The 20,040-nt window shown below is 41.1% G+C and overlaps 1 protein-coding gene across 2 annotated transcripts in view; it reads right to left on the bottom strand.

Annotated features, from left to right (window-relative positions):
- Nucleotides 1–1,344: 1,344 nt before the first annotated feature.
- Nucleotides 1,345–20,040, bottom strand: part of SYT1 (synaptotagmin 1) — a 176,173-nt gene continuing 157,477 nt past the window's right edge. For both annotated transcript variants that reach the window (XM_077807721.1, XM_077807720.1), the window contains exons 7-8: nucleotides 5,268–5,401; nucleotides 1,345–1,551 (exon numbers count right to left, since the gene is read on the bottom strand). In XM_077807721.1, coding sequence (XP_077663847.1) covers nucleotides 1,345–1,551; nucleotides 5,268–5,401 — 341 coding nt within the window. The remainder of the gene's footprint in view (nucleotides 1,552–5,267; nucleotides 5,402–20,040) is intronic.

Genomic DNA, 20,040 nt, shown 5'->3' on the forward strand with positions numbered 1-20,040 from the left:
GAATGACTAATAGCTTTATAATAGTGCCATTTACTACATAATAACATTGAAAACATTTAAAAACTCCTCCTGAAACGAGCATCTGGTATACATAAGAGGTTGCTTCAGTTTTCTTGAACTTGTTTGTTTTGTTTCACTTGTTTTTAAAGGACAAATTAAAACTTAAGTATAAACAGTATATAAAAAAGGTCACTAGCTGTTCTCTTTTGGCTTACTTTGAAGTGCATTCAGAACTATGGCTAATTTTTGTCTTCTTTTGATGGGATTACAATACTGTCTGTTCACCATGAAACTTGTATAATAAACATACACGGCTGTGCTTAAAAATATTCTGCATTCCCTTCTAATCTGTTAGTATAATAAAATATTTTGTTACAAAGTCTAATGTGCAAACTCATTAGAATCCTAGAGTGTGAAATCACAACTGGAATTCACAGTATGTTAATTTTGTATAAAGGTGATAATGGAGAGCTACCTTTTCTTTTCATGGTTTGATGCAGCATTTCATTACTGCTGAAATTCCCCTCACCCCACCCTCCCCAGCCCCCAGTCTCCCCCATGTTGTTGTTATGTGAAATTATCTCCCATGGAACTGCTTCCTCAATTGTCAGTGTAAAGCCATGATTTCAGTTTTTTTAAATATATACAGAAAAAATGATCTATTGGCTACGCTTCCTTGAGGTCAGCCATGGAACTGCTCAGATCATGCTAAGTTGCCTGTGAAAAAGAAGTCTACAAAATTGGATTCACCCCTCCAAGGTGTACTGCGTAGGCATATCTTGTTATTTTAAATGGTTCACTTGAAAGCTCAGATTTAAGTTGTCCTTTAATATGTCAGTGTAACACTACTAGTGCCTTACAAGTTGGAATTTTTGCTGGAATGCAGACGATACAATAGTTACCCTATAATATATTATCAGCTCTCCTATATCTCAGTCAATTTACATAATTTAAAATAGAACATCTTATTAAAAACATCTAGATATACACAGATTAGGAAACGTTTACAACATACAAATACACAAACTAGAAATAAATTCTCAGCATACTGGTATATACACCTGTGTGATACAATAAATAATTTCTGTCATGCTCTATCTACACATCATATTGCTTAAAAGAAGAGTAGATCTGGGGGGCAGTGGTGAAATGAAAGGCCTTTAGAGGGCTCTCTACATTAAAAGTTGTGCAAATCAAAACAGGATTTTAAGTACCACTCATCTGTGTTAGGACACATGGCTGGAAATGAAAGGACCCATATTACTGAGGTATTTACAGATACTGGCTAAAGAGCACTATGTGGGCAAATGCAGAAAGGCTTCTTTTTCATCTTTTGTTTTTTGTTTACTTCTTGACTGCAAGCATGGCGTCTACCTCTTCCTCAACCTGTAAGGTGTGCCACTGTGCAATGGGTCGCCTTGGGTTGGCCAGCATGTCTGACCAGTGTCGTAGCTCTGCACCAGTGCTGTTGTAGCCCACAAAGACTTTCCCGATAGCATCATTCTTGCCAATCTTGTCATAGTCCAAAACAGTCACAACAACTTGCACTTTCTAAAAGGAGATAACAAAGAGCAATGAGCAAGACCTGCAGGTAAATAGAGTACAGAACTGGAATTCAGAGTTTGTGGGTGAGAAGGGGGAGGGTGGATAGCACAACAAGTAGTAGCAGATTTCGAATGATATGAGAATTCAAAGTCTGAAATAACAGGTTACAAACTCCTATGAATGAAATCAAGATCAAAACAGCCATGTCAATTGATTGGTATGCTCATTATATGGAAGAGATCCTTTGTTATGGCGAAGGAATGCACAGTGCAGCTCAAGAGGCGTCATGCACTAGATGTTCCTTGTGCTCCCCATATCTCGGACACACAGCCAGTGTGTAGGGTGGGTCTTCCACCCTGCCACACCAAGAGGGCTGCACCCTCCCATCTGGGTCTACACTAATTTAAAGCAACATAAGATGATGTAGCTCCTGTTTCTACATGTTTGAAGATATAGACTTTGGAAAGATTCTAAAAGAAAGCAGTGGTTGGCTGAAAGGACCCATGTGAGTAGGGATCAGGTGTGTGTGAAGTAAAATACGATAGCCAGGTATGGGCATACCTTTTGTTATTTATTTATTTATTTTGGCCCACTATGAGATAGATCTTCAAAACCACATGCAAATTTTTTATTATCTTAATTAGCTCTGACAGGAAACAGGACTGCAAAAGTACAACCCTCCAGAGAAGGAACCCACGCACAGAGACAAAAACAGCTGTTTATTCTCTCCTTTTTATTTGGGCTTCTGATGTGAAATCCCAACAAACAGAATTACATAGGAGTCAGAGTGCTACTGTTTTTTGCCGGCAGCAACAGAGTATGTGAAGTGACTACTATGCACTTTATCTACCTATGGAATGGGCTTTCGCACCCGCCTTGGAAGTCAATAATAATTCTACTTAGCTCTTATATAGTACACTTCATCAGTAAACTTTAAAGTGCATTACAAAGGAAGTGAGCATCATTATCCTCATTTTACAGATGGGCAAGTCATTTACTCCTCTCTGTGCCCCAGTTTCTCCAAGGTTGGTCAGTGGCTGAGCCGGGAACAGAAGCCAGGTCACCAAAGCAGGACAACAAACAGCATGTTCCAAGAAAGCTACTGTAGCTGGGTCCTGAGCCAAAGCCCCTCCCACAGCTTTCCTCTAATCAAATTTCTTATTCAAATGGGCTCTGAAGCAATATTTTTTTTTTAAAAAAAGCGGAACTTGTGGTTTTTGTGGAAAGATGATTAGACTGGCATAGGCTTGTAGGGCTAACTTGAGCTGTGAGTCTAAAGAGGTATTGACTTCTGAGTTTGTGGGTGTAACTTATATCCTCCCCACTGTGTAAGTTACACCCACAAACTCAGAAGATCAGATTCAGAAGTGTAATTTACAACTTCTTAGACTCGCCTATTTGTTCGTTGCATTTCGTGTTCCAGGCCTCTTTCCTAGCCCTCCAGCATGTTAGTTACAGCAATGTAGACTCGGGAGACCAAATTCAGAGTTGTTACATAAGGGTGTAAATTACATTTAGGCGCATGAGAGTCTAAGGCAAGTCAGGCTAATGTAATCTACATGCTGAGGAGGTTGGAAGGAGATTGGATATTATACCGTCTTATGTATTGCCTGCCATATGGCCCAGTCTAAGTGAATCTCAGGTGTCTGTGTTGTGCATTAGTAAGTGCGTGTGTGCTCATTTGGTCCTTACTATATGTCTGAATAGCACAAACATAACTTATTCCCCTAGTGAAACTGGGTTTTCCTCAATAGCATCTGAGATGAAACAGCCTCAGGCTGATTTGACTTAACTGTACACACTTTCCCTTCGAGACTTTCATTTTAAAGGATGAATCTATGACAGTTTTCCTGACTCTGCTTCATGCTATTATAAATGTACACAGCTCCTGGATTCATGACAGACTGGGATTTGTTTCTCCAGGTAGGTTTTATGAATTGCCGGAAAACGTAATTTACACAGAAAAATATTTTTGGTGCCAAGGGGTCAGTCACCCTTTTATTCTAAAAAGGCCAGATCCTGCAGTCCTTACTTGCAGTAGGAGTTCCACTACTATTAATGGGATTACTCCTGTGAGTAAAGGCTACAAGGGCTGAGTCATAATCACTCTTTGTAGCCCCTTCCCATGACAGCGTGCACAAATCAATGAGCCAAAGGAGGATATGACAGCTCCAGGCATGTAAGTATTTACATAATCATTTATGACAGAAGTGCACATCAAACTCAGACTCTTCCTTAAGACCATTCATGATAAAATGCAATATCTTTCATGCTTCTATTTCTAGAAGCCAGAATGATGTCTTACAACATAATGTTGCTTGCAGTGTATTTGCTTTTATTGTCAATGATAGCCCCAAATGGACATTTATGTATTAGATGCAGGGTACGATCATTGCCCTAGAGTGTTTTGGCTTTATCTTAGTGTAAGACTGTTTAAAGTTCTTATTATGGTAAAAAATAAAATGCCTGATGTTACCGGGAACCATTAGCCTAATGACTAGCAGAATGGTTTTTTTTTATTGTCAGACCCGCCAAGGATGGATACAGTACAAACAGTGATGTGGCCTTGAGGGGGTGGGAATGGAGGGCTCAGAGGACTGATCATGAAATGAGTTTCATCTTCTGGTCACTGGTTCAAATCTGCACGGCTTAATTAGTGACTGAAAATCATTGCCATCTGGTCGCTGATTGGTGGCCTATTTGAAATGTAGGTTTCAGTGCAAATGTCTGTGGATATTGCTATAAAAGACCACTAACAGCAATAAGCACCTGTATAAGCAACCTCAGCAGAGTGACCAGAGGTTGAAAGGGCATGGAGACTGAACTATTCTTTCACACTCAGAGGTTAATAGGCAGCTACCCCATTCTGCTCTGCCAGTGTTCAGCTATTTTGTGCTTGTCCTGTGTAGGATTTCACACTCCAGTGGGGTCCACTCAGCACCTTTTAAGATAGCAGTTCACTGAAGTCTTGTTTTTAAAACTCAGTGCTCCAGGATCACCTCTCTCTTTTGCACAGTTCTGTGCGCATGCATACTGGCAGACTGTTCACAAATACACAAATCTGAACTTATGATAGCTTGTTGAAAGATGTTATTCTTATCCTGTTTTACGTTCCACATTGCTGCTGCTAATGAGCTGTTTCTACTAGTTTTGACAACTCTGCTTTGCTTCTGTGATCCCTCTCTTCTCTTTGCTCTTAATGATCATGGACCTGGTATAACCATTATTCCATTACCTGACATGTTAGTGGAAGTTTATCAAAATGAATGTTATACGTGAAGTACACAAAGGTCACAGAAACATTTACAGTATTCATTTAAATAACGTTTAAATACGTTTTTCTATAAATGAGCCTAATTAAATAATGAATATGATATGGGGAAAATGGCCGAAACTCATTTAACTCCTATCTCTAGAATTTTTGTCAGTGTATTTCTTCTCTTATCACTATCTTCCTGTTTGGTTTTTCTTTTGGGTATCCATTGCTTCTGACCATAAAATGCCAGTTATCCATTTTTCACTGATGAATCAACCCTTCATAAGTTCCGTGCATGTTATCATTTCCCTCTTGAAGCAGTCACACTCATCTAACGTAGAGCGGGGTTGGCACATAGGTGCTAATGAAGGCATGCACACTTCAGAATTAACAAGGTCCCTGTTAAATATTTATGAAGGCTGAGAAATGGAATTCAGAGGAAGGGGAAAGCAGGGTTTGACATTACCTGGATTTGCTCGAAGGGTACCTCAAAGCTGAACGATTCATTGTAGTAGGGGTTCAGAGTGTTCTTTTTAATTGTTGTCTTTTTCTTCTTCAGTCTCTTACCATTCTGCATCAGATGGATTTTCACATAGGGATCTGAATAATTACAATGAAAAAGCGTAGTTAAGAAATGATAATCAAGTTAATGTGTATTGTAGGGGTAGTCAACAGGTGGACTGCGGGCCAAATCCAGACTGCCAGATGCTTTTGAATGGACCCTGAAATCTTTTTATTTACTTATCATTATTTATTTATTTATTTATTTTCTCTGGAGTCTGGACCTTGATTATTCCGTGACCAAGAAATTTGGACCTTGACAAAAAATAATTGACTACCCCGTATAGAGAGTAATCCCTGAAATGACTATTAGGTGAAAAATTAAACATGTTCATAGCAAATAATGGTCATTTTAACAGTCTGTATTTACATCAGATGAAATCTGATCAAGTGCTATATCTGGCATTTGAATACAAACTGTACTAAATAAGGTACATACCAGTTCTTGTTATATTCACTTACGCAAAAGTCCAAGGAGGAGGTAAATCCCAACCTCACTCTGCTCTGTGGTATATTACTCCTCTCTCTCACAGCAGCATAATCTCTTTAGTCCAAGGCTCTTTGGACTAAAGAGATTATGTTTGTACATGGGTCTAGCACAATAGGACCCCTTTCACTGAAATTGGCATCTAGCACTACTAGAACACAGAGAATAATGATCTGGGAAGACAGTCCCAGCCACTCTAACTCTGCATAGTAGTTCTATCCCAATCTCCCTGCATGTGCTGGTCTTCTTGCTCCCCTGAACTCCCATGTGCACTGGTTTTGATTGTCTGTGGAAGCAGCTAGATTACATAGTGGTGGGGGACTACTGCCCTCTTTACAGACACAGACATATATAACTAAGCATTGTTACTCTCTGCTGAATTCTCATTGTTCATGAGTTTGTATGAGTACTGTACGAACAGATTTATCACCTAATCACAGACTCCTTGCACAAGCTCAACTCCCAGGGAAGTGACTGCTTTGAAAGGATATCTTGGTGCCTAGAACGTCAAAGGGAATTGTGCCTGCTTAGGACATGTGCAACTGAGCGCTTAGTAGATCCTTTTCCTCATTCAGAGAATGGATTTACTGGACCCAGTTCTCCTCTCGTGCCAGTGTAAATCAGGAGTAACTTCACTAAGTCACATGTTTTACACCCATGCACAATTAAAGCACTGAGTGGTAGAGAGAATCAGGCTCACTGTAATGTCCTGTACGTTACTGCAGCCATGACTTGACTAACAACCTTTGTGGCTTTAGATAGCAATTCTGCAATGTAAGCCACAAGGAAGCCTCTCCTAGGGCAAAGTAACAGGATCTGTGCCAAATGCCTGCTAGTTGGAAGTCGCTCTTGGCATATCTTGCATGAAGGTTCTTATTAAATTATTTCTATCAAAGAGAGCATCGCTCCCTTCTATGGAAGCAGGGAGAGGGAGGGAAACCAGTGAACACTTTGTTGTTAAATTTCCTTATCTTTACTATGAGTACACAATCTTTCAGACTGTCCAATGGAATTGGTGCCTGAAGAATCTGGGAATAATTGCATCCTCCTACAATAAGGAAGTATTGTGTGAAAAGCTTTAAAACTCTCCTGGCTGTTTCTCAGTAGAAGAGTTATTGCCCCTGCAGCCTCAACACTGGGTTTAGCACCTGTGCTTTTAGGGATTTGATGGTGTAAAGCAGATGGTTCTCTGCTCTCTGAAAGAAGTGGTCTAGATTGTCGGTTTTGCTAAGTGTAAAGTGTAAAGCTGGTTTGAAATAAAAGACCATTTCAGCATCCGTACTGGTTGGAAAACAGTGGTAAAGAAGTTTAGGGTGTGTGAAGAAAATCACAGAAGCAAAGGACTAGTTTCATAGAGACTTAGGAGCCTAAATGCCACTAACTGCTGGCCTATAGAGTCACTTTTTCTCACTCTCTCTCTCTGGCCCAATACATACTTAATTATTTGCATGTAGTGGCTTGGTTTGAAAAAGAAAGATTGAGAGAGATCTCACCCCAGAATATCCCAGTGCTTGGGGAACTCTCATGAGAGGTGGGAGAGCCAAGTTCAAATTTCTTTTTCACATCAGGAAGAGGAGTGATTTGAACACGGGTCTCCCTCCGCCTGGTGAGTGCTCTAACCACTAGGATAAAGATTATAAGGGGGCAGGAGGGAGGTCCAAAGCAGCAGCTGCCACCACCACAGCAGCAGCAGTACCAATGTTGTGTCTTTCAAAAACCTTCTTAAGTGCCTAACTCCAGGAGAGGGTTAATGGCTGTGAATCTGGGCAGAGGCAGGATCTTCCCTCCAGCCTAGATTTAGGCACCTAAATCACTCAGAGGGTTGGGCTTAGGCCACACACCTCTCTTCAGCATTCCCTAGCATTAGCAGCTTTCTGCTCAGCTTGCTGGCCTCTGTGAATCTCATTCTTATGCTCCTAACTCTCCCCAGACAGGGTACAGGGAACCTAGGTGACTAACTTGGGGCTATGGATTCCACTAGGCAGCAAGCCACCTAAAAGGTGAAGTGGCCCATTAATACCTCTGTAGTCATAGGACAAAGGGAGGTTTAGTGAGTTACACATTGTTATGGTTTATTACAACAAACTGTAACCCACTAACGCCTTATTTTGTCCTTGGGCTACAGGGATGTTAACCATTTCACCTTCACTGGTCTCTTAGAATACGTGCTAACTATTTGTGCTAAACAATCTGTTCCACCTTGTATTTAGTTGTGACACTCTGAGGTCTGGTCTACATGACAGACCTATATCGGTATAAGTACATTGCTCCAGGGTGTGAAAAATCCACACTCTTGAGCAATGTAGTTATACTAACCTAACCCCCTGTGTAGATCAGGCCTATGCTGACAGGAGAGCTTCTCCTGCCAACATAGCTACCACCTCTCAGGGAGGTGGATTAACAATGTCGATGGGAAAGCTCTCTCCAGTCGGCATAGCGCATCTTCATTAAAGAGCTACAGTGGTGCAGCTGTGCTGATGCAGTGTTTTAAGTAAGTGTAGACATGCCCCGAGTACCTTTCCTAGACCTGAAGTAGAGCTCTGTGTAGCTTGAAAGCTTGTCTCTCTTACCACCAGAAGTTGGCCCAATGAAAGATATAACGTCACCCAACTTGTCTCTCTAATACCTTGGGACCAACACGATTACAACAACACTGCATGTAACCTGAAGTAGCCATTCACCTTAGAAGGCTACAAACTACTACAGAGAAGCATGGTGTTAGAACTTAAATTAATAATAAAATTTCAACCAGTAAGGCATACATAAGAACATAAGAAAGGCTATACTGGGTCAGACCAAAGGTCCATCTAGCCCAGTATCCTGTCTTCCGACTGTGGTTGGTGCCAGGTTCCCCAGAGGGAATGAACAGAACAGGTAATCATCAAGTGATCCATGCCCTGTCACCCAATCCCAGCTTCTGGAAAACAGAGGCTAGGGACACCATCCCTGCCCATCCTGGCTAATAATAACACTGAAGGTTATTACTTTGTTGTTTCCCCTGCTTATTCTAGGGAAAAAAAGAAAAAAAAAAGCCTTACATCATTACATAATTCAACAAATTTTACAACTACTAGCAAAGAAAGATTGTATCGCACATTTATAATTAAAAATATTTCCTTTAGATTGTGGGATCATCCCTCTTGAGCATGACAAAGAATATGTAAGGATTTAAAGGAAAGGATTTTTCAATTAAAAAAATAAAATAAAGATATCCATTTTAAAAAAGAATCTCTCTTCCACAAACTAACAGAAGGTGAACTGCCTGAAGCAAACCATTGCAAGAACACAGGATAACAGAGTAAAAATAATGATGATAGACTGTTCTTTATCTGAAAAGTCACAGAAAAATATTGCAAGTGATTTTCAATGATAAAGTTTAGTGAAGACATGTATACTTTCTAGTTTTACCAAAGACTCAATTCTGCCAGCATTCCTCATGTTGAGTATACCTTATATGTGAATAGTCTAACTGAGTAAGGTGATCTCAACATGAGTATGGGTGACAGACCTGAGCACAATGGACAAGAACCAAAATTGTACAGCATGAATGTACACACAACTCACAAGGCAGAGTGAACTACTTTGAATCAAACTGAGACGGGCCCAGATTACCTCCACAATGAGGCAGTCTTCTGTTGTGGCTCTCCCCTGGTCCATGTGAAAGAGGAAGGACTGTATGTGTGGAACTCCACAGGTACGCCTCTGATAGGGCTCCATGGATAGGACTGGCCATGCTCCCCTGCTAACTTCCTATTAAGAGGACTGTGGGATTAAATACTAGTTGCTTCTACTTCAGTTGCTCTCTCATTAACATTCTATTCACACGTGCAAAAAAGCTGTAAAAATCTTCACTCAAATTCTGCATCGTGGGTTTTACAAAAATATCTCAAGGGAGGCTAACAAGGCAGCTTTTAAAGCATTGGGGTGCCAACCTGACATCCTCTGCTTTGTTGCAGTTTACCTTAAAAATATCAGGATGTTATTGAAAGGAAACTAAAAGATCTGTGCTTCCTCTGAAATAGAAGTTGAAGTAGTCTCAACTACGAGGTAAACACACTGTTATTGACTTTAGAGTCAGTGCTGCTAAAATACCAGAATCATTCCAACTAATACCCAGATCACCACCACTTTGTGGCCTGGGTGTATTTAATTTGTTAGATAAGAAAAAACAATGATGTATGTGACATTCAAGTGAAAATAATGTGTATCACAGAAAATGGCATGTATCAGTCAATCATCTCTGTTGGCAACATCTAAAATTCAAGGTCAAGATAGAGTCTGTAGAGCGCAACAAAATGGAAATAAAAATATTCTGACAAACAAAATATGGAGCTGGAGAGCCTTTGTTGCGGATTTTAAGATGAAAATCAAGTTGTAGGTGATTAGTCTTAAATGAAAAATCAGTATTATTTTCCTTCAGAAAGAACAGAATTTATAGAACTCATGAATTTCCAAATCTCCCCACTGTATTTTCCACTGAATGCATCCGATGAAGTGAGCAGTAGCTCACGAAAGCTTATGCCCAAATAAATTTGTTAGTCTCTAAGGTGCCACAAACCCTTTTCTTTTTATAAAAATAGTGCTGATCTTTGATCAACATTTGTCAGGCCTCTGTTCTGTGGTAATCTAATCAAAGTATGAAAAGCTAGCAGATAGAAAGTTGACAAATTTGGAAAATGCTGTAGGTGAAAACACTGGAAACTGATTACAAGAGTGACTACTTTCCTAGGAGTGTGTATGATTGTTTAAAAAATAAATAAATCTGCACCGGCCTGAGTGGAGATCAGAAAAAAAAAACACCCCCCAACCTCCCAAATTCCGTAAGTCTTGAGTGAGCCAGCATGCTTATTAAAAAAGGAAAAACCAAGTCAGACTAATCTAGTAATAAATGCAGTTGCATAATCATAAAATTTCACATGTCAAAATAATATGTCAGATAATACTTGGCAATTAAAACTGGTAATTTGGCAGAAACATAGGGTTAGAATTGCAGCATAACTCCTGAGAGAGAAGCACAGCAGGGCAAGCCCTCCATGTGGCTGCCTCACCGTGGCTGGATTTTCCCATGGATCTTGGGACATCCTCTCTCCTTGGAGATTAACCAGCATCTGATGAAGTGAGCTGTAGCTCACGAAAGCTTATGCTCTGATAAATTGGTTAGTCTCTAAGGTGCCACAAGTACTCCTTTTCTTTTTACGAATACAGACTAACACGGCTGCTACTCTGAAACCTCTCTCCTTGGGCACACAATTCCCTCCCTTGTGAGAGGGGATGAGTCAATATGATGCGTGTGGCTTTCAAGCCATGGATAATTTGCCTTAACTTTTCTCCTTCTGTGTATTTGTGTGTGGGAGGGGATAATTAAGGCCTCAGAACTAACCTCTAATGAGTGTTGAGTGATCACATGCATGGGTTGTCTAAAACAATATGCTTTAGACGAAAGGAAAGCTTTGGACCTGGAAGGAAAGCCAGAGGGCGAAAGATTGAACTCTCCAGGGAAGCAGCAATATATGGCACAACGGCTAAGAATCAGTACAAATTCTGTGCTGCATTCTAGATTTCATAAAAGTTATGATTTATATTCATTAACTCATGCTGCTGTGCCTTCTACATTTCTCCACAAATGAGCAAGATGTAGTGTTATCTTTTAAGAGCAGCTGACTTCTCAAGGAAAACACTGAAAAACCTTCTAATTAGAAACAATTCTTTTGGCATAAAATATAGTTTGTTTGTTTTTGCTTGCCAACAATATTTGCATGAAAATGGGATTGTTGAGTCCTTGGAGTTTATTTGGTGCTTAATGTTTATTCCTCAGCCACTGTTAGGAGTTCTTTGATTGGGACATCATCACAATTTCCATAACAGCATAATTCACTTGAGGGTTATCACTTGAGCCAGATCTTGAGAGATGCCCAGTATCTTCTAGGTTCAGCTGGGGGTGGGAAAGGATAGGCTGCAAACGTGCCCATTTTAGCACCCTGATTCTGTGGTGATTTCCCATGGCCCCAGCAATACAGTGCGGCCTTTAAAGCCAGCCTAACCAGCATGCTGGAGATTCTGCTACAGAGGGGAGTTCCTGAAAGCTGGCCTTATGTCACCCCGTGGGATAGTGGCCGGGGCCGGGGTAAAGAGTCATTGATCAGGTTAGTCTAAGGCTGCCAGAATGGCCCTTGAGCATCATATGCAACTGGGTTGCTCAACGCTGCTCTACCTTCTGTCAGAGACCAGGTCGGTGCTTGCTTACAGCCCCTCCTTTGAGGCCTGAACCAGATGCAGCATGGCCAGGCCTTGGAATTTGTTGCCCATGAGGTCTATATTTTTACGTATCTTGACAGACTCCTACTTCTTTACAAACCTTTAAAAAAGACCCTTAAAGGAGGAGCCCACAGAGTGTTGAATTTTGAGATGAAGCATTTTATAAATGTGTTTCCAGGAAAATTAAACATCTTTCTCACAGAGTTGTGAAACTTTTTCAACAGCAAGGCCTTGTTTATACTACAGGGAATTCACATTTATAGGCTACATTCACAAAGAGACTTAGATGCCTAAATGCCTCTTCAGGTGTCTACATTCCAGAATCAGGTCCATGGGGATTCACAAACCACCTGCTCAGCTGCTACTAATCCCTCTAAACTTGCTTAAATTTGCTTGGTACCTAATTTTTGAAGTAGAAGTTTGCCAGGCATCTATGTTTCTGCCTCTGTGCATGCATACTGCAGCCCCTTACTCTGTATCTAGACGCATAAGCCTCAGTGCAATGCACAAACAAGGGACAGATAGGTGTCCCTCCGTCTAATTCATCTATGGGGGCTGATCTGGTAAGCATGCTCAGACCTCGCCTACTGAAGCAAGCCCCTATAGGTGACCTCGCACAAAATGGCTAATGGGGTGGAAGAGGAGGAGAGGAAAGCTGTTGAAGTTGTTCCACTGTGAATAAATAACGAAAGAGTCCTTGGGCGAGAGGCAGAGAGCGAAAGCATGGGAAGGTGTGCCATGCTCACTTCTGCGCTGCCTTCAGAGCTGGGCTCCCAGCCAGCGGCTGCAGAGTTTCCTGCAGCTGGGGAAGGTTCCCAGAGGTGGGCTTGACCTGGCCCTGTGAGTGGCCCCTGCAAGAGAAGAGGAAGTTCTGTCCCTCCCCAGCGTGGCCAGGATTAGCAGCTGGAGCCCGGCAGAGGGTAGGAGCCCTCGGCTGGGGCACCCCAGCACTGCCCTTCCCCTACAATACACAGATATCACAGGGGAGATCAGATTTCATGGTTCATGATGTGTTTTTCATGTCCATGAATTTGGTAGGGCCCTATTCATATCAGAGCACTCACCTGAGGGGTGGTAGATCCCTGTCCAAAAACCTTCTCCCTTTAGGCAGAGGGGGGACTTGAACCAGGAATTTCCCACATCTCAGGTGAGTACCACAACCACTGGGCTAAAAGTGATGAGAGAGCTGCCCCTCCTTCTCCTTTGCAAGAACAGCATAGGCACCTAACTTCAAGAGAGGGTTTGCAGCTGAGAATCCCAAGCAGAGGAAGGCGCCTCTGTGCAGCCTGGACTTGGGCCTGGATCTGAAGCGGGGGGAGGGAGGGGGAGAGAAAGAGCTGAGCACACATCCCTCAGCTTGGCGTCTCCTGTGGGCTAGCTTAGTGACTTTTTGTGAATCCCAGTCTAAGGTGTATATCTTCCCATTCATTGAATAGAGAGCCTAGAAGCCTAACTCAAGCTTTGTCAGTTTCAGCAATTTTCTAGGCACCTACAATTTATTCAGCAGCACCATCTTTAAGTTTCTTTGTGAATCCAGCCCTGTAAGTACTAACAATAGCCTCTATGCAGCAAAGGAAGTTAAAATGGGGAAAGAAGTCAAACATGATTCAAAAATAATAACCTTTCACTGTTGTACAATTAAATGAATATGAAGTTGGTCTTAAAACGCTGAATCCAGAGAATCAGAGAACATTGAGGCGAAGGAGGAAAACTGACAAAGAGCCAATGATTTATTCATCTGAGAATTCCAGGCTGGGATTGCTAACCATGTAAAGCAGACAGTAGAAACAGAATTGTTCAGAGTGGCCTGAGGGCTATTTAGACAGAAGCTGAGGCTGTAATTCCATCCACAGTGGTCTCCAACCAGAATTGTACAAAAAATGTTAGAACTCCAGATGGGGAAAGATGCATTAAATGAAAAAAAAAAAAAATAAATACCATCCCAAAACAACCCCCGCCCCCAAACTTAGTTAAAAACTGCACAGCTTAGTGCTTATGAGCCGGAGGTAAAAGTTTACTGCCAAAGAATGGGCAATTGATCTGTCTCACTTGAATACTGGCAGCCATTTCAACCTAGCTTCAGCTATGCAAAACAAATTGTTTTAGAAAGCACAGTAAATTTGGGCTGAACCCAGCAGCAAAAACATGCCTTATGTTTTAATCCTGAGCCAAAACTAAACGCCCTGCTGCAATAGTAAAGCAACTGAATTAAGCACTTTGATTACAAATGAAATTCCGAACTACAAAGCAGTAAACCTGTTTCCATTGCATCAGATGGGGTACCAGCTTACTCAGTTCAAAGGGGGCAGTGCTGCTTGTTGATCAGGCTTTAAAAATATCCAGCATGTGCTTCTAGTTTGGGTAAGAAGAGGTAGCAATCCTTCAATTTTAGGCAACAACAAACAGCAACAACAAAAATAGAAAGGAATGGTATTATACTTTGAGACTATGCAAAACCACAAGCAGTGCAGGTAATAATAATCTAGCTGCAGTAGATGTGACACTAAATGATGGCGAGCATGAACTAGTCGGTACAACTCAAACCTACACATTATCTTTAATGGAATCTTTCTCAATACATGAATTCAAATTGTGTGGCTATAAACAGTATCACAGGGACTGATTTCTAGCTGAAAGACTCAATACAGAGGGAAGTGGCAATCTATCAAGCTGGAACAAGAGGTTCAATAGGGTGCTGCCGGGATCGGTGCTGGGCATGGTTTTAGTTAACATTTTAATGATAATGATTAATGCTATGGAAGAAGAAGGGCTAAACAGGACATTAGTTATGTTCACAGATATTATTAAATTAGGTGGTAGACCAAATATGAGCAGAACAGAGAGAGAATACAAAGGGGCTTGGAAAGGTTAGAAATATCAGGAAGCCAATGGGAAAAAAGTTTCTAACATATTTGCGGAATATTAATCCATTGCACAGTGTGTGTGTGGTGTGTGCATGGTGCGTGCATGTGTGTGGGTGTGTGTGTGTGTTTGCGTGAGATGTGCAACACAGAAAAGTCCTAAAATGAAATTAGTTAGTTTTGGGATGCATAAGCGGAGGTGGCAGGAACCACAGAAACGGTTTCTTGCTGAAGCATCCGGAATACTGGTACAGTTCTGAGCTCTCCAGAACCACGACAGCTATTTAACAAAGTAATTCAGAGAAAAATAACAAAAATGATTAAGTGACTGTGACTGGAATGACTGACATGATGAAAGAATAGAAGAACTAAATGCGTGCAGCCTGGCCAAACACTGACTAAGTGGGGTTATGATGCTGTGTGAAAGTCAATGAAGGTTGAGGAGAGGAATTGTTCAAAGTGTCAAAAGGGGGCATATAACTAGGAGGAATGGGGGTGAAATTAGCTAAAGCAGGGGTGGCCAACCTGAGCCTGAAAAGAGCCAGAATTTACCAATGTACATTGCCAAAGAGCCACAGTAATAAGTCAGCAGCCCTCCATCAGCTCCCCCCTTCCCCCACTCCCAGCACCTCCTGCCCACTGGCAGCCCCACAGATCAGAGCCTCCCCTTCCCTCCCTGCACCTCCTGATCAGCTGTTTCGTGGCATGCAGGAGGCTTGGAGAGGGAGAGGGAGGCGCGAGGGCATGGCAGGCTCCGGGAAGGAGGCGGGAAGGGGTGGAGTGGGGGGCAGAGCCTGTGGTGGAGCCAGGGGTTGAGCAGTGAGTACCTCCGGCACATTGGAAAGTTGGCACCTGTAGCTCCAGCCCCGGAGTCGGTGCCTATGCAAGGAGCCGCATATTGACTTCTGAAGAGTCTCAAGTGGCTCTGGAGCCACAGGCTGGCCACCCCTAAACTAAAGGAAGTTTTAGATTGAACACATATCAGGAAATAAAGTATTCTACTAGAACAGTCTCTCCTGGAAAGTGGTTGAGGTCCCACCACTTGAATCAATTAGAAATGGATGGGATAAAGCATTGTAAAGTATTGCTATAGGGAATAATCCTGTATTGGGAGGGGCATTGCCTCCCCAAATGACTTGATAGATTTTTTTCTTTATCTCTAGTTAACTCCCCTCTACATTCTCAGAAACTAGTAATTGAGACCAAAACAATGTCAGCCAGGTCGCTGTGAAGTAACAAGACCTGATCCAATCCCAAACTGACCTGAGGGCAGGCAACACTTTCATTATCACAGGATAAGAAAAGAGAATCTGAGTGACAACGTTTATCAAAAGGAAGTATATTAACAACAGCAACAAGTCCAATTAGTTTATTAGCAATTTACTGTTGCAAAAATGTACATTTCATGTGATAGTCTTCTAATGCTGGCATCGTCATACTACAGCTTTGTGGCTTGACAGCATATCAACATGGTTCTGCTTTTCAGTGCAGGAAAAAAGGATGATACAATGTTTAAGAATAATCTCTCTCCTCCTCCCCTATTGAGAGAACTGGAAGCAATGTATTTGGAAAGAAGACTGAAGCAGAGAAAAAGGCTTCCCGTTCTGCAGACTACTGTGCTATGACTCTACCTACAAGCTACTCTTTCCCCAAATTCAGCAAACATGGTTATGACTGGATATGAGGTACTCCTCATCAAAAATAAGTGTGTTGGAGAAAAAGCAGAGAGGACAGGGAGATGATAAAATAGGAAAGTAATGTACGAGTGATTAAAATGTAATTCATTTAATTTAAATTCACATCTATATAGTTACATACATTATTTTTCAGGCCTGAATAATTGGTTTCCTTACCTTTATACTTTTAATGTGTACGTTTTATAGAGAGAAATGTGCAAAATTACAGATTGCACAACAGCTATAGAATTTTGTTTAAAAGCCCACTGCTGTGGTTTTATGGACCATGTTTTTCTTAGCTGAGCTTAGGAAAACATGCCGTCTTTTGACATCCGACAGCATGAAAGAGGCATGTTTTATGACTTAAATCATTAAGTCAAAAATATCAAATCAATGACATCTAATACTGTAGGAATGCTGCAGTACAGAAAGAATAAAAAAATACAGTCCTGGAGTTTTCTTCTTATAGATTCTGCAACTACAAGTACCATCAAAGAATCCTGATCTCTACACTTCACAGCTGAGCGAGAAACCAGTCCTAGTTACGCTTGATCAAAGCTGGTATTTATTTTCAAGAGCGTATCATGACTTTCATACCACAGTTTACTCATCAATGGTTTTATATAAAAAGGATCCTACTAGCTCACATTTTTTTCTTCTTCTCAATCTGAAACAACTTCCCTTTTCTACCTGAGAAATTCATATATACACGTAGCTCAGTGATGTGGGTTTTTTTAAGTGTCTGCATTTTCCTAGCAATTACAGCTTTAAGGAAAAAAATTCCACATCTTCAGTATATTTGAATGATTGTTGTGTTGCTTTTGCCTACCAAAACAACTAGGTCACCAACACCAGGAGAAAATATTTGTTTAACCGATCCCTCCCTCCCAACACACACATATACACCCCTTCCCTAAGCAGCCTTTTCTGAATACACGGTGAACAGTTTTGTACTGGTTTCCATAAGGCTAACAAAAGGCAGGAGCAATCTTTAGAGTCTCAAAGCTTATATCAAGAATCCTACATTTGAAACCTAAAGCAATAAGATATGGACATCTACTTCTGCATTCTCAGGGATAGAGGACACGTTCCCCACTCTTTGCTTCCCTGTGTGGGGGCTAGTGACAAATGCAGCCGGTGTGCTTCTTGTTGCCTCCTTAAAGGGGGAGGCACTGGAAACTGGCAGAGGGGCTGGCACAGGGAGGAGCACATACTGCACCCTTTCTAGGTGTGAAAAGGGCTGTTTTGGCCCATACTCCCTTGACACTCCTGGAGATATTGGCTCTGTGCAGATTAGGAAAAGTGGGCAAGTTTAGACAGGGCTTAGTTACCACAAGCTAGAGAAACCCAACTAAACTTGACCACATTTTCTAGTGCAGGGCAACACCCTTACCTCAGTTTTAGTAGATTGTGATGTAGTTTAGGCTCAGTTCGCACCAGCAACTTGATCTTGCCCAGTATCTCCCTGTGGGACGCAGTGCCTTGTCATGTTACCCTTTGTTGTGCTAAGTTGTTTATAGCCACAATCTGTCCCTTACTATACTAATGGAAAAAGAAAAGGAGTACTTGTGGCACCTTAGAGACTAACCAATTTCTTTGAGCATAAGCTTTCGTGAGCTACATGCTTATGCTCAAATAAATTGGTTAGTCTCTAAGGTGCCCCAAGTATTCCTTTTCTTTTTGCAAATACAGACTAACACGGCTGCTACTCTGAAACCTATACTAATGGAAGCGTGAAAGACAAGTCACAGATGTTATTCAGAGATTAAGCTTCCAGGATTTACTGTTTTGCCCCACTTCATGATTTCTGCTTCTAAATAATATTAATGATCAGGGCTCCAATTCCTAAAAATGTCTCAGTGGAACTTTAGATTGCAACTGTGCTAACTGGTAGCAAGAAATTAGTTGAACAAGAAACAAGTTGACGTCTTCAAATCTGGTGAAAAGCAATTTTGCTGTTTCACAATAAAACGAACTTCTTTCCGCTCTCCACTCAAATCTGAAATGTACTGAAGGCAGACTTTGAACACAAGTGCTTGCAAAGATATATCTGGGGCTTAGGTGCATCTCTTCAAGAGCTGTTTGTTATTCTTCTTGAAAACTAGCAGCCGCTAACTTATGATGTTCAGTTCTCTGAACAACTGCAATGTGACTGATCTTCAGACCTCAAAAGATATATACAACTGTTGAAACTATTTGGAAGAATGAACATGTTATTTATTGTATAACACCATATGTGTGAATGCCAATTTACAGACAGGTACAAGATGAAAACGTTTCTGTCTCATACACAATAGTTCTGAAAAGTATTTCAGTGCTAATATTCAAGGCAGAAAAAGCATTCAAGGCTATCAACAACAGAGGTGAGAATACTCCAACACCAAGAACATTATTCCTGTTATCAGAAAAGAAGGCCTGGCAAACTGCATCATTAGAAAAAGGGAGAAAGTGTTTCTGATAATGTGGTCAGTACCTTGTGGCCCAATGTATCTCAGGATGCTTCAAATTCTTCCCGCCATTCACCAATACAAGTAGATATTTGATTGACATGTTGCAGTTTTGCCACTTACTGCATCTCACTTTGGCTTAAAAGGCAGTGAAACATGACACAAACCATCAGAAACCTGAAGATACATGATAGTTTTCAGCTACAAATTCGGACTGCAGATATTCAATTCGGTATGAAAGTGGGCAGACAGATCTTGTGGTGCACTGACTACTTCGATTAAATTTGAGCAGTTCAGCATATTTCTGTTTGCCATTCTATTGAGACAAGATCTGGACACAGTCTGGTCAAAGGACCATCTGCTATGTCAAAAAACCAACAACCCATAAATCATGTATGAATTTCAGAAGACCTCTGAAATTTCAGAGTTAAAAAACTGAGTCTAGTTGTTTGAGATTATTACACTTATTTGCAGGGTATGACAACTGATAAATGTTTGTACTGAAGCTCTATAAAATGATATGATAGCTGGGACAGGATGGATGGTCTTATCTATTCAAGTCAAGGCACTGCTTATTGTAAGTGATACAGGATAGAAACAATGGCAGAAAACATTATGATGGTGGAGAAATATTTAATTTGGGTCAAATTTTCTATTTAGGTGCCTGTGTTGAAATCAATGGGAGTAAAGTGCCTAGGCACTTTTCAAAATCCCACTAGGCATTTATCTGTATCTTTAGGTACCTAAATAGCTTTGAAAATCAGGCCTTTTATCTCTGAATGCTGAGAACTGGGATTGTCACCTGTCAATACAGTAATAGTTTAAATTCTTATTATTTACTGTCCATCCAGAGCTAGGGCAAATGGCAGCAAGAATCTTAAATATGTGGATGCCGGTAAGAAAGACCAAATGGTCTATTACCAAAAATTAAAACCCCCAAACACAAAAAAGT

This window comes from Eretmochelys imbricata, chromosome 1, assembly GCF_965152235.1.
Source record: "Eretmochelys imbricata isolate rEreImb1 chromosome 1, rEreImb1.hap1, whole genome shotgun sequence".
NCBI lineage: Eukaryota > Metazoa > Chordata > Testudines > Cheloniidae > Eretmochelys > Eretmochelys imbricata.